This window comes from Hemitrygon akajei, chromosome 7 (assembly GCF_048418815.1).
Source record: "Hemitrygon akajei chromosome 7, sHemAka1.3, whole genome shotgun sequence".
NCBI classification, from domain to species: Eukaryota; Metazoa; Chordata; class Chondrichthyes; order Myliobatiformes; family Dasyatidae; genus Hemitrygon; species Hemitrygon akajei.
Genome location: NC_133130.1, coordinates 12,548,395 through 12,562,638, shown reverse-complemented (window position 1 = coordinate 12,562,638; position 14,244 = coordinate 12,548,395). Strand labels below are relative to the sequence as shown.

The 14,244-nt window shown below is 42.3% G+C and overlaps 1 protein-coding gene across 3 annotated transcripts in view; it reads left to right on the top strand.

The window, feature by feature from the left end:
• The window catches only part of LOC140730228 (uncharacterized), a 56,265-nt gene extending 44,293 nt beyond the window's left edge, over positions 1 to 11,972 (top strand). The window contains exons 2-4 of one of the 3 annotated variants that reach the window (XM_073050400.1): positions 3,647 to 3,766; positions 4,494 to 4,994; positions 10,138 to 11,972. In XM_073050400.1, the coding sequence (XP_072906501.1) occupies positions 4,499 to 4,994; positions 10,138 to 10,646 (1,005 nt within the window). In that variant the 5' untranslated portion in view covers positions 3,647 to 3,766; positions 4,494 to 4,498 and the 3' untranslated portion in view covers positions 10,647 to 11,972. Of the gene's footprint in view, positions 1 to 3,539; positions 3,767 to 4,493; positions 4,995 to 10,137 lie in introns of those variants that run through there. The other 2 variants (XM_073050399.1, XM_073050401.1) reach the window with 2 other exon arrangements.
• Positions 11,973 to 14,244: the final 2,272 nt, after the last annotated feature.

Sequence of the window (14,244 nt, the reverse complement as noted above, 5' to 3'; positions counted from 1 at the left end):
AAGCCCAGTCTCTCTAACCTCTCTGCGTAAGACAGTCCTGACATCCCAGGAATTAACCTTGTGAATCTACGCTGCACCTCCTCTACAGCCAGGATGTCCTTCCTTAGCCCTGGAGACCAAAACTGTATACAATACTCCAGTTGTGGTCTCACCAGGGCCCTGTACAAATGCAAGAGGATTTCCTTGCTCTTGTACTCAATTCCCTTTGTAATAAAGGCCAACATTCCATTAGCCTTCTTCACTGCCTGCTGCACTTGCTCATTCACCTTCAGTGACCGATGAACAAGGACTCCTAGATCTCTTTGTATTTCTCCCTTACCTAACTCTACACCACTCAGATAATAATCTACCTTCCTGTTCTTACTCCCAGAGTGGATAACCTCACACTTATTCACATTAAACGCAATCTGCCAAGTATCTGCCCACTCACCCAGCCTATCCAAGTCACCCTGAATTCTCCTAACATCCTCATCACGTCACACTGCCACCCAGCTTAGTATCATCAGCAAACTTGCTGATGTTATTCTCAATGCCTTCATCTAAATCGTTGACGTAAATCGTAAACAGCTGTGGTCCCAATACCGAGCCCTGTGGCACCACACTAGTCACCACCTGCCATTCCGAGAAACACCCATTCACCGCTACCCTTTGCTTTCTATCTGCCAACCAGTTTTCTATCCATGTCGATGTCTTCCCCCCAATGCCATGAGCTTTGATTTTACCCACCAATCTCCTATGTGGGACTTTATCAAATGCCTTCTGAAAGTCGAGGTACACTACATCCACTGGATCTCCCTTGTCTAACTTCCTGGTTACATCCTCGAAAAACTCCAATAGATTAGTCAAGCATTTACCCTTGGTAAATCCATGCTGGCTCAGCCCAATCCAATTACTGCTATCTAGATATGCCACTATTTCATCTATAATAATGGAATCTAGCATCTTCCCCACTACTGATGTTAGGCTGACAGGTCGATAGTTCTCTGTTTTCTCCCTCCCTCCTTTCTTAAAAAGTGGGATAACATTAGCCACCCTCCAATCCTTAGGAACTAATCCAGAATCTAAGGAGTTCAGAAAAATTATCACTGATGCATCCACTATTTCTTGGGCTACTTCCTTAAGCACTCTGGGATGCAGACCATCTGGCCCTGGGGATTTATCTGCCTTTAATCCTTTCAATTTACCTAACACCACTTCCCTACTAACATGTATTTCCCTCAGTTCCTCCATCTCACTAGACCCTCAGTCCCTTACTATTTCCGGAAGATTATTTATGTCCTCCTTAGTGAAGACAGAACCAAAGTAGTTATTCAATTGGTCTGCCATGTCTTTGTTCCCTATGATCAATTCACCTGTTTCTGACTGTAAAGGACCTATATTTGTCTTGACCAATCTTTTTCTTTTCACGTATCTATAAAAGCTTTTACAGTCAGTTTTTATGTTCCCTGCCAGCTTTCTCTCATAATCTTTTATCCCTTTCCTAATTAAGCCCTTTGTCCTCCTCTGCTGGTCTCTGAAATTCTCCCAGTCCTCAGGTGTGCTGCTTTTTTTTGCTAATTTATGTGTTTCTTCTTTGGACTTGATACTATCCCTAATTTCCCTTGTCAGCCATGGGTACACTACCTTCCCTGGTTTATTCTTTTGCCAAACTGGGATGAACAATTGTTGTAGTTCATCCATGCGATCTTTAAATGCTTGCCATTGCATATCCACCGTCAACCCTTTAAGTATCATTTGCCAGTCTATCTCAGCTAATTCATGTCCCATACCTTCAAAGTTACCCTTCTTTGAGTTCAGAACCTTTGTTTCTGAATTAACTATGTCACTCTCCATCTTAATGAAGAATTCCACCATATTATAGTCACTCTTACCCAAGGATCCTCGCACGACAAGATTGCTAACTAACCCTTCCTCATTGCTCAATACCCAATCTAGAATGGCCTGCTCTCTAGTTGGTTCCTCGACGTGTTGGTTCAGAAAACCATCCCGCATACATTCCAAGAAATCCTCTTCCTCAGCACCCTTACCAATTTGGTTCACCCAATCTATATGTAGATTGAAGTCACTCATTATAACTACTGTTCCTTTATTGCACGCATTTCTAATTTCCTGTTTAATGCCATCCCCAACCTCACTACTACTGTTAGGTGGCCTGTACACAACTCCCACCAGCATTTTCTGCCCCTTAGTGTTATGCAGCTCTACCCATATCGATTCCATATCCTCCAGGCTAATGTCCTTCCTTTCTATTGCGTTAATCTCCTCTCTAACCAGCAATGCTACCCCACCTCCTTTCCTTTCCTGTCTATCCCTCCTGAATATTGAATATCCTTGGATGGTGAGCTCCCATCCTTGGTCACCCTGCAGCCATGTCTCTGTGATCCCAACTAGATCATATTCATTAATAACTATCTGCACATTCAATTCATCCACCTTGTAATGAATGCTTCTGGCATTGACACACAAAGCCTTCAGGCTTGTTTTTACAACACTCTTAGCCCTTATACAATTATGTTGAAAAGTGGTTCTTTTTGCTTTTTGCCCTGGATTTGCCTGCCTGCCACTTTTACTTTTCACCTTACTACTTTTTGCTTCTACCCTCATTTTACACCCCTCTGTCTCTCTGCACTTGTTCCCATCCCCCTGCCACATTAGTTTAAATCCTCCTGAACAGCAGTAGCAAATGCTCCCCCAGGACATTGTTTCCAGTCCAGCCCAGGTGCAGACCGTCCTGTTTATACCGGTCCCACCTCCCCCAGAGCTGGTTCCAATGCCCCAGAAATTTGAATCCCTCCCACTTGCACCATTTTTCAAGCCACGTATTCATCTGAAATATCCTCCTATTTCTACTCTGACTAGCACGTGGCACTGGTAGTAATCCAGAGATGATTACCTTTGTGGTCCTACTTTTTAGTTTATCTCCTAACTCCCTAAATTCACCCTGTAGGACCTCATCCCATTTTTTACCTATATCGTTGGTACCTATGTGCACCACGACCGCTGGCTGTTCACCCTCCCACACCAGAATGTCCTGCAGCCGCTCAGAGTCATCCTTGACCCTTGCACCAGGGAGGCAACATACCATCCTGGAGTCTCGTTTGTGGCTGCAGAAACGCCTATCTATTCCCCTTACAATCAAATCCCCTATCACTATAGCTCTCCCACTCCTTTTCCTTCCCTCCTGTGCCACAGAGCCACCCATGGTGCCATGAACTCGGCTGCTGCTGCCTTCCCCTGATGAGACATCTCCCTCAACAGTATCCAAAACAGTATATCTGTTTAGGAGGGAGATGACCTCAGGGGACTCCTGCACTACCTGCCTACTGCTACGCTGTCTAGTGGCCACCCCTTCCTTTTCTGCCTGTGTAGCCTTTACCTGCGGTGTGGCCAACTCACTGAACGTGCTATTCACGACTTTCTCAGCATCACGGATGCTCCAGTATGAATCGAATCGCAGCTCCAGACGCTCAATGCGGTCTGCCAGAAGCTGCAGTTGGACACACTTCCTGCACACATAGTTCTCAGGGACACTGGAAGTATCCCTGATTTCCCACATGCTGCAGGATGAACAAACCACGAGGCTGATCTCAGCTGCCATGACCCACCCAATACTTACCTCAACTTTTGAAACTTTCTCCTTTGAAAGGAACTTACCCGGCCTTACCTCACTTGGAGTGAAGCTCGTCCTCCGCCTCTTCTCGTTGAAGCCTCTCAAGTCAAAGCCTCAAATCTCCACTTCTTCACTGGCCCACTCACTCAAATCAAGGTAATACATTTACTGTGAACATCAGGTCCCTGTGGAGAGCTGTAAAACAGAGGGACCTTGGTGTACAAGTAGACTAAATTTCAGCCGTAGGCAGACAGTGTAGTGAAGAAGACTTCTGGTGTACTGGCCTTCATAAGTCATAACATTGAGGATAGAAGGTCTGTAGCGGTTTTACAGGAGGCTGTTGAAGATGCATTTAGAGTATTACATTCCACTTTGGTCAACCTGAAACAGGAAAGAAATGATGAAGCTGGAAAGATTGCAGAAAAGATTTACAATGATGTTGCCACAACTTGAGGGACTGAATTATAGGGAGAGCTTGGACAGGATAGGACTTTAACTTTTTGATCTTATAGAGGTGTAGAAATGCTGAGGGTCATGGATCAGGTGAAATGCTGAGGGGCATGTATCAGGTGAATGCACTCAGGTGAGGGGAAAAGATCTAATAGGAAGTTGAAAGGCTATTTTTTGACACAAAGGGGAACGAGCTGCCAGAGGAAGTGGCTGATGTAGGTACAAAACAAAAAAACAATTGGAGAAGTACATGATTTGGAAATGTTTAGAAGGTTATGGGCCAAACTCTGTCAAATGGGACTGGCATGAATGGGGCACATGGGACAACAGGAACCTATTGGGCCAAAGAGCCTGTTTCCATGCTGTATAACTTATGGCCCATGGAGCATGTGACAATGTCACTGGATAATATCTGACCTCTGTGTTTCTAAAGGGACCATGGCAGTTGTACAGCTTTTCAGTAAGAAAGGAGATGCCCATATGATTGAAAAATATCTTTCAAGAGAGATTGAAGCTGTGAAGTTACTGGCCACTTTGCTGAGCAAAATCAGGAACAGGAGCTTGACTGAGATGGATATTGCCAACATCCAGATGCTGGTCCAGGAAGCACACAGCGGAGCACAGGGAGCATATGACACGGCTTCTGTCTACCTCAGAAAGGTTCAGTCAGACTGTGAGAAGTTAACGGAAGAGAAAGGCCAATTGCAACAAGCAATGAAAGAGAAGAAACAGCAGCTAAGCCGTTTACAAGCCCAGTTACCAAACATTAGAAAGGAGAAGGAAGAATATGAAAATCGTCTGCGTCATTTGAGAGAGTCACTGAGACATGCAGAGCAAGCATTGGAGAAACAAAGGGAAACTGAGAGGTCGATGGAAACTGGACGGAACATTGGCATTGGGCTTTTATTTATTCCCATTATTGGCACAATTGCAGGTGAGTGTCTGCTCGTAATAAGGTTAGAAAATGTTGGTTAGTTCCAGAGAGAGTGTCTGGCACTGTTTGCAGAACAATGAGTGAGCAGTAAAGATCAGTCAAACATTTAACAACAGAGACAATAGGAGTGTTCAGCACCTGACTGGCCATTCAGCTGTTAGATCATGGGTTAAGACCTGTTACAATGATTTACCTCTTTGTAATAATAATCAGGGAGGTACAGAGAGAATCTGTGATTACCAACAAGTACCTTTATTGTCTCAACAGAAGAACACGTGAATTTGCACAACCACATTCCTGTGTTTACTCTCACTAGGTTTTCCTGACCCTCCGTGAGCTGTCAAAGAATAGAAAAGGTAATCCTAGTAACAAGGGGTCTCTGTGGGCCATATGCTCCTCATGGTCCTGGTCCAAATCTCCATGTGTCACTGGGGTTCTCTGCATCTGCAATGTTGTGTCTCTAGAGAGTTATTGCTGCCAACGCACCCAAAGCATCTGCTTTTATGTTTGTTGCTTACCAGTTCAAATGTTGTATTTCAGTGTTATTGTCTATGGAGCATCTGGCTGACCTTTAACACCTGCTAATTGTCTCTGATCTAAGCCAGCATCCATTTATTGCCCTTCTCCACATGACATCTGGTATTTTATGTCTCTTCATTCTCTTCAACTCTAACGGGTTCAAAGCGGTTAAACAAGGTGACCCATACCCTGAGTCTAGCAAGATACTTCTGTAAACCTGCCAATGCACACAATACACAGCTTATCGGAGAATGATCTCAGATTTAGCAGATTACCTGGAGCATCATTGTGTCTACTTTAGATCACTAGACAAGCAATTTCAGTTCATAAAGGTGATTGGCGAAAGTGATACAGAGCTGGAGAAGGGAAAGGATCATTGGACGGGAGGCCTCGGGAAAAAGAAAGGGAGAGGAGGGAACACCAGAGGGAGATGGAGAACAGGCAGAGTGATGGGCAGAGAGAGAGAGAAAAAAACAAACAACTAAATATGTCAAGGATGGGGTAAGAAGGGGAGGAGGGGCATTAACGGAAGTTAGAGAATCACCTTTCCAGCTCTTAGCTTCATCCCACCCCCTCCGGTTTTCTCCTATCATTTCGCATTTCCCCCTCCCTCCATTACTTTCAAATCTCTTACTGTCTTTCCCTTCAGTTAGGCCTGACGAAGGGTCTCGGCCTGAAACGTCGACGGTGCTTCTCCTTATAGATGCTGCCTGGCCTGCTGTGTTCCACCAGCATTTTCTGTGTGTTGTTTGAATTTCCAGCATCTGCAGATTTCCTCGTGTTTACTGTTGAACAGGGCATTTTTCATTGTGTCCAAACTGAAAAGAAAACTGCCAATACTTACCTACAAGTGTGAGACTGTGAGACTGATAAGTTTGTGGTCTAAGGTGGAAGGAGAGGATTTATTAACTTCAAACTTTCTGCATAATTACTCAAAGAGTTGAACTGAATGTGCATGTAACGAGAGCTGTGTGCACCTATCAATCACCCCTACTTCCGCACTTCCAAGACGCCGACTTCTACAAAGAAGGGATCCGTATGCTTCACGGCCACTGGACTAAGTGTGTAAATGTAAGAGGGGACTATGTTGAAAAATAAATGTGCTAGGTTTTCTAAAATTGACTCCGTCTACCTTAGGCCACAAACTTATCAATCACCCTCGTAAGTGCCAACATTGCATTTGCCTTCTTTACTACAGACTCAAACTGTACATTAATCTGCTGGGAGTCCTGTACAAGGACGCCGAAGTCCCTCTGCTCCTATGATGTTGAAACATTCTCCCTATTTAGATAGTAGTACGCACTATTGTTCCTTTTACCAAAATGCATTATTATACATTTTCCAACACTGCATTCCAACTGCAAATTTTTTGATCATTCTTCCAATTTGTCTAAGACCTGCTGCAATCACATTGTTTCCTCAACATGACCTACCCATCCACCTATCCTTGTATCATCTGCAAAATTGGCTACAAACCCGTTAATAACATTATCCAAATAACTGACGAAAATGCGAAAATTAGCGGTCCCAGTACTAACCCCTGAGGAGCCAGAAAAGGCCCCCTTTATTCCAACTCACAGCCTCCTGCCTCTCAGCCATTTCTCTATCCATATCAGTATCTTTCCTGTAATGCTATAGGATTTTATCTTGTTAAGATGCCTCAAGTGTGGCACCTTATCAAAAGCCTTCTGCAAATCTAAGTAAATGACATCCACTGCCTCTCCTTTGCCCACCCTGCTTGTTACTTCCTCAAAGGACTCTAAGTGATTTCTCAGGCAAGATTTCACTTGACAGAAACCATGCTGACTTCGACTTAACCATATAACCATATAACAATTACAGCACAGAAACAGGCCATCTCAGCGCTTCTAGTCCATGTCGAATGCTTACGCTCACCTAGTCCCACCGACCTGCACTCAGCCCATAACCTTCCATTCCTTTCCTGTCCATATACCTATGCAATTTTACTTTAAATGACAATACCGAACCTGCCTCTTCCACTTCTACTGGAAGTTCGTTCCACACAGCTACCACTCTCTGAGTAAAGAAATTCCCTCTTGTGTTACCCCTAAACTTTTGCCCCCTAACTCTCAACTCATGTCCTCTTGTTTGAATCTCCCCTACTCTCAATGGAAAAAGCCTATCCATGTCAACTCTATCAATCCCCCTCATAATTTTAAATACCTCTAACAAGTCCCCTCTCAATCTTCTATGCTCCAAAGAATAAAGACCTAACTTGTTCAACCTTTCTCTGTAACTTAGGTGCTGAAACCCAGGTAACATTCTAGTAAATCTTCTCTGTACTCTCTCTATTTTGTTGACATCTTTCCTATAATTCAGTGACCAGAACTGTACACAATACTCCAAATTCAGCCTTACCAATGCCTTGTACAATTTTAACATTATATCCCAAATCCTATAGTCAATGCTGTGATTTATCAAGGCCAGCATACGAAAAGCTTTCTTCACCACCCTATCCACATGAGATTCCACCTTCAGGGAACTATGCTCCATCATTCCTAGATCACTCTGTTCTACTGCATTCTTCAATGCCCTACCATTTACCATGGATTCCTATTTTGATTATTCCTACCAAAATGTAGCACCTCACACTTATCAGCATTAAACTCCATCTGCCATCTTTCAGCCCACTCTTCTAACTGGCCTAAATCTCTCTGCAAGCTTTGAAAACCTACTTCATTATCCACAATGCCACCTATCTTAGTATCATCTGCATACTTACTAATCCAATTTACCACCCCATCATCCAGATCATTAATGTATATGACAAACAACATTGGACCCCGTACAGATCCCTGAGGCACACCACTAGTCACTGGCCTCCGAACCTGACAAACAGTTATCCACCACTACTCTCTAGCATCTCCCATCCAGCCACTGTTGAATCCATTTTACTACTTCAATATTAATACCTAACGATTGAACCTTTCTAACTAACCATCCATGTGGAACCTCATCAAAGGTCTTACTGAAGTCCATATAGACAACATCCACTGCTTTACCCTCGTCAACTTTCCTAGTAACCTCTTCAAAAAATTCAATAGGATTTGTCAAACATGACCATCCACGCACAAATCCATGTTGACTGTTCCTAATCAGACCCTGTCTATCCATATAATTATACATACCATCTCTAAGAATACTTTCCATTAATTTGCCCACCACTACGTCAAACCTACAGGCCTATAATTGCTAGGTTTACTCTTAGAATCCTTTTTAAGCAATGGAACAACATGAGCAATGCGCCAATCCTCTGGCACCATCCCTGTTTCTAATAACATTTGAAATATTTCTGTCAGAGCCCCTACTATTTCTATTCTAACATCCTTCAAGGTCTTAGGGAATATCCTGTCAGGACTTAGAGATTTATCCACTTTTATATTCCTTAAAATCCTCTTTAATCATCATAGTTTCCATAACTTCCTTACTTGTTTCTGTTACCTTACACAATTCAATATCCTTCTCCTTAGTGAATACCGAAGAAATAAATTGTTCAAAATTATTTTATCATTAGTCTCCAAGTACCTCAAAATTTCATGCTTAATAATAGACTCCAGCACTTTCCTGACCACTGAGGTTAGGCCAGCTGGTCTCTAATTTCCTTCCTTTTGCCCTCTTAAATAGTGATGTGACATTCACAATTTTCCAGTCCTCCAGGAACATGGCAGAATCAAGTGATTCTTGAAGGATCATAACCAATGCATCTGCTATCTCTGCAGTAACCTCTCTCAGGATTCTCTTATGTTTTCCATCTGGTCCAGGTGACTTATCCACTTTAAGACCTTTCAGTTTGCCTTGCAATTCTTCTTTTGTAAAACCAATGGCATTAACTCCTGCTCCCTGACACTCAAGGACCTCTGGCACACTGCTAGTGTCTTCCATAGTGAAGACTGTTTCAAAGTACTTCTTAAGAGTGTCCATCATTTCTCTCTGCCCAATTACCATCTCAACAGCATTTACCAGTGGTCCAATATCAAATCTCATCCCCTTTTACTCTTTATATAACTGAAAAACTTTTGGTATCCTGCTTTATATTATTGGCTGGTTTGCTCTCATATTTCATCTTTTCCCTTTGGCTTTTTTAGAGGCTTTCTCTAAAAGTTTTAAAACATCACAATCATCCAACTTCCCTCTCACTTATGCTACATTATATGCCCTTTCCTTGGCTTTGCTGCAGTCCTTATCTTCTCTCGTCAGCCACGGTTGCCTACTCCTGCTGCTTTAGAACTACCTCCTCTGTGGGACATATCTGTCCTGTGCCTTTGGACTCTCCCCAATCAGACCCTGTCTAGATAAATCACTTATATATCCTGGCCATTCAAGTATCTTCCAATAATTTCCCCCCTACTGACCACAGGTTCAACCACATATAGCTTCCAGGTGTGTTCTCAGAGCCTTTTTCGAACAACAGAGCAATATTAACTATCCTCTTTTTCTCCAGCATGTTACCCATGGTAAAGGATATTGTAATTACCTCTCCAAGGCCCCTGCAATTTCTGCACTATCTTCACACATGGTCCAGGAGGCAACTAGTCAGGTCCTGGGGATTTCTGGCTTCATCTATGTACTCTACATATTCATCTCTCTACATTTCTTTCCTCAGGAGCTATAACTGCTATCGCTTGTGAAATTGGTAGAGCCGATGCAGAGGAGAATTGTCAATCGATCAGGAGACAAGTGCAAAGAGAAGGGGAGTACATTTCAAAGTGTTCAAGGGATCTGGAATCCTGTATCTCCCGCATCAAGCGGACAATGGACGAGATTGACTGGACAGAAAAAAGAATAAAAAGTGTGGAGGGTCAACTCAACAGCCTGCACAAGCTGCTGAACAATCGCTTTGCATTAGATTACCTGCTGAAACACGGGACAGTTGCTGTCAATGAACTGCTTGGTAAAGTGGAAGTGTTGAAGTTTCGCAGTGAGAAATTCTGTAACGTGGATGCACTGGTCATTGTTCTCAATGACATCATTGCCCACATATTAAAGCTGCCCAACCTGCTGGATGGGAAGGTGCTGCAACTGGGGGCTTTCACTGTTGAAATGCTGAAATATCTCAGTGGTCACCTGAAGGCCATTGATTGGTCAGGTTCAGATGTCAGTCAGTGGTGCTAATGGCGATGAGCACAGTAACTGTACATCAGACTGTGCTACTACAGACAACTGGTGTGAAGCAAGCTTTCTGACTCTGCTCTTGTTTCTGACATTTCATTCACTCATCTGGAGTGAACTAGAAGAAGAACAAGCTCAAAGAGTCCAGATCACCATCGACCACCCAGTTACATTCATCCTGATGTAATCTCATTTTTGAATCTCCCCACGTTCCCACCAAATGTCTCCCTGATTCCAAGTTTGAAGTACATTTATTATCAAAGTTTGTATATGTTACCATACACTGCCTTGAATTTAAAGTTACTGACCTTCTCCGATCTCCTCATGAGGACTGACTCATGGACCTCTGACTTCCTCGTGTAGTCAGTGCTTTGGTTTTTGCTGATATTGAGTGAGAGCTTGTTATTAATGCACCATTCAACCAGATTTTCAATCTTCCTCCTGTGCGACAATTTATCATCACCTTTGATTTGCCCAACATCTGTAAATTTAAATGTGACATTGGAGTTGTACTTGGTTACACATTCATTGGTTTAAAGGGACCTTTTACTTGTTCAATGATTCTACCACTTATTTAATCTCCCATAGCAATTTCGAGTGATTTCAGACACTGATTAAAACCCACCTCTCACAGTCAATTGAACAGGATACACAGCACTGTCTGTGTTAAGCTGGGTTTCAGCTAAAGGCAAGGGGCAACTTAGGAATGTTGTGTTGGCTGAACAGGATTACAGAACTGAGAGAAGGCTCTAGAGACAGCAGGGCAAAGAGAGATTTGTGACGGACACTGGTGGGGTTCCTAGTCTTTTTGGTTGGAGACTCAGAGAGAATATCAGGAAAGAAAGCAGTAGGATTCGATCCAACGGGAAAAGGTGATTTCAAGGAGTGCTTTGCGAGATGAAAGAGTCCAAGATGGGAAGTTCTGCTGGTCATATCCAAACTTTGGACAACATGATCTCCAATGCATGTGCACAGTTAGAGTGGTTTAGTTGAAATGAGCCCTTTTTATCCTTTTTTGTCTCCTCTTCATCACTGTTTGATAAAGCTGAAATTAGTAAATGCATTTTCTTTATAATTGTATGTGGTGTATGATCTGTTATTTCTGGCTGATGGATAGTTGTGTGTGGGCAGTATTTACACAGTGTTTGCTCAAATCAACGTTCTGTTCATCAAAACATCACAAGGTTCCTGTTTGGTTGGACCCAAACCCTACTGACCCTAGATGCATATTGTTTAAGAATGGTGGCCTTCTCACCACTGAGTTCAGTGGCTGTTAGCAGAGCCGGCTTGCGAGCCAAGTTCTATATGAGCTCAGTGAAGTTGGGGGCAGGGAGTACACATGGTATCAGAGTTTTGATGTACAAACATTCTACAGATTCATTTACACAACGAAAGCATGCCAACAACAGTAACGTAGGGGATTTATTCATATCCAAGGGCCTGAACATCTCCCTCCACTACAAAAGGATCATTCTAAGTGGGCTTTCTTCAATACTGAAGTCATGCCCTCTTGTCCTCAACTCCCCTACCATGGGAAATATCTTTGCCATATCTAATCTGTTCAGGCCTTTTCACATTTGGAATGTTTCTATGTTATGAGACAACAGGTTTCGTATACTGTGGACTGTGACTTTAAGAGACGATTGGCTAAGGCGGGACTATGCTGTCAGTATGACAAGCTGCGATGGACTGCTGAGACTCTCAGTGTGAGAGAGAGAGAGAGGCTGTTGGAACTTCAGATTGTCATTGCTATGGTGTAGAACTCTCCCATGCCAAAATGATTGGGTTGATCATCGGCACACAGTGCACTACAGATGTGTGACAGTCACCTCATATTATCCATATGTGTGGATTTGTGGAGTATCCTGTGGTATCACTTTTATTGGCCCTTACCTGGAATCTGGATGTTATGTGGTAACCACTTAAAGATGATATTCCTGTGACTGTCACCTGGTGATATTTCGACTTGGATTTCGGAACGACTTGACGGATAAGATCTTCAATGACAATTACTTTGTTAACCCAATGTGGAACCTGTGGAATCTTTCATAATCGCCTCCTCTCTACATTTTAACATGAATTCACAAATCTCCGCTCACTCACTTATCCTGTGGATTACTGGACCTTTTCTACTTTACCATCCTAAGATTTTAAGAGTTGTTCCTAAGCTTGATAGTTTGGGAGCTATATATATATATATATATATATATATATGTGTGTCTATATATATGCATACACATACACACACATATACATGCATAACACTGTTAACTTCTGTTTATTTTTGTTTAATCTTTTATCTTTTGAGTAGATACTAATAAATGTAATGGTTTTAACATCAAAACCAGACTTCATGTGTGATCTATTGCTACTGATATGTAACAAAATTGGGGGCTCATTCGCAACATGAATAAAATTGTAGCTTATTGATTGATTGATTATCGATCTCATTGGTTGCTTCCTTTTTGATTGACTTGTGTGTGGAAACCAGCAGCAATGAAGATTGATGCATTTCTGGCATGGTCAACCCCTGCAGCATTAGATAAGGTCAAAAAGGACGACTTGGTGGCTGTTGTTATAAATCTGGGATTTGTTTTGATAAACTCATCTATGGAAAAGGTAGAGATTCAACAGAAAATAGCTGAGCACTATATTTCTTTGGGGAAGTTTCACACCAAGATGTTAGAGCTGTTTCCTGAAAGTAAACCCAGTGATTTTGAGCTCCAGTACAAGTTGGAAAAACTAAAAATAGAGGCTGAGGAAAAGCAAAGACAGCAACGGCTCGAGGCTGAGTTAAGAGGAAAACAGCTTGAGATTGAGTTATGACAAAAACAGAGGCAGCTTGCAGCTGAAGAAGCAGCCAAACAGAGGGAGGAAGCAGCAAGACAGGGGGTGGAAACACTGAGTTAAGTATTGTATGTAATTAGTTTTGCTACAACAAGTGTATGGGACATTGGAAAAAAAGTTGAATTTCCCCATGGGGATGAATAAAGTATCTATCTATCTATCTATCTATCTATCTATCTATCTATCTATCTATCTATCTATCTATCTATCTATCTATCTATCTATCTATCTATCTATCAGATAGAGAAGATGGAGAAATTGTAGTAAGGGTGTTTAGTGTTTGACTCTGGTGATAAGTTTGTTGCAAGTTGGGAAGTTAAATTGGTCCCTCCATTTAATGAAGCTGAGGTTGGTAAATATTTTCAGCACTTTGAGAAGGTTGCTAAGAACCTACAATGGCCAAAATTTAGTTGGCCTCTTCTGTTACAGGGTGTAATTAAGTGTAAGGCTCAGCAGGCTTATTCTGCCCTATCAGTTGAAGCTGCAGCTAATTATAAAATCATGAAGTAGGCTGTGCTTAAAGCCTATGAGCTGGTTCCAGAAGCCTACAGGCAAAGGTTTAGAAATTTGAGGAAATCTGTGAACCAGACTCATGTGGAATTTGCTTATGAGAAGTTTGTGTGTTTTGAATGATGGTGCACATCTAAAAATGTGGATGATAATTTCAAAAAACTGAAAGAGTTAATTTTAATTGAAGTGTTTAAAAGGTGCATCCATAATGATATAAAAGCATATTTAGATGAAAAGGATGCTG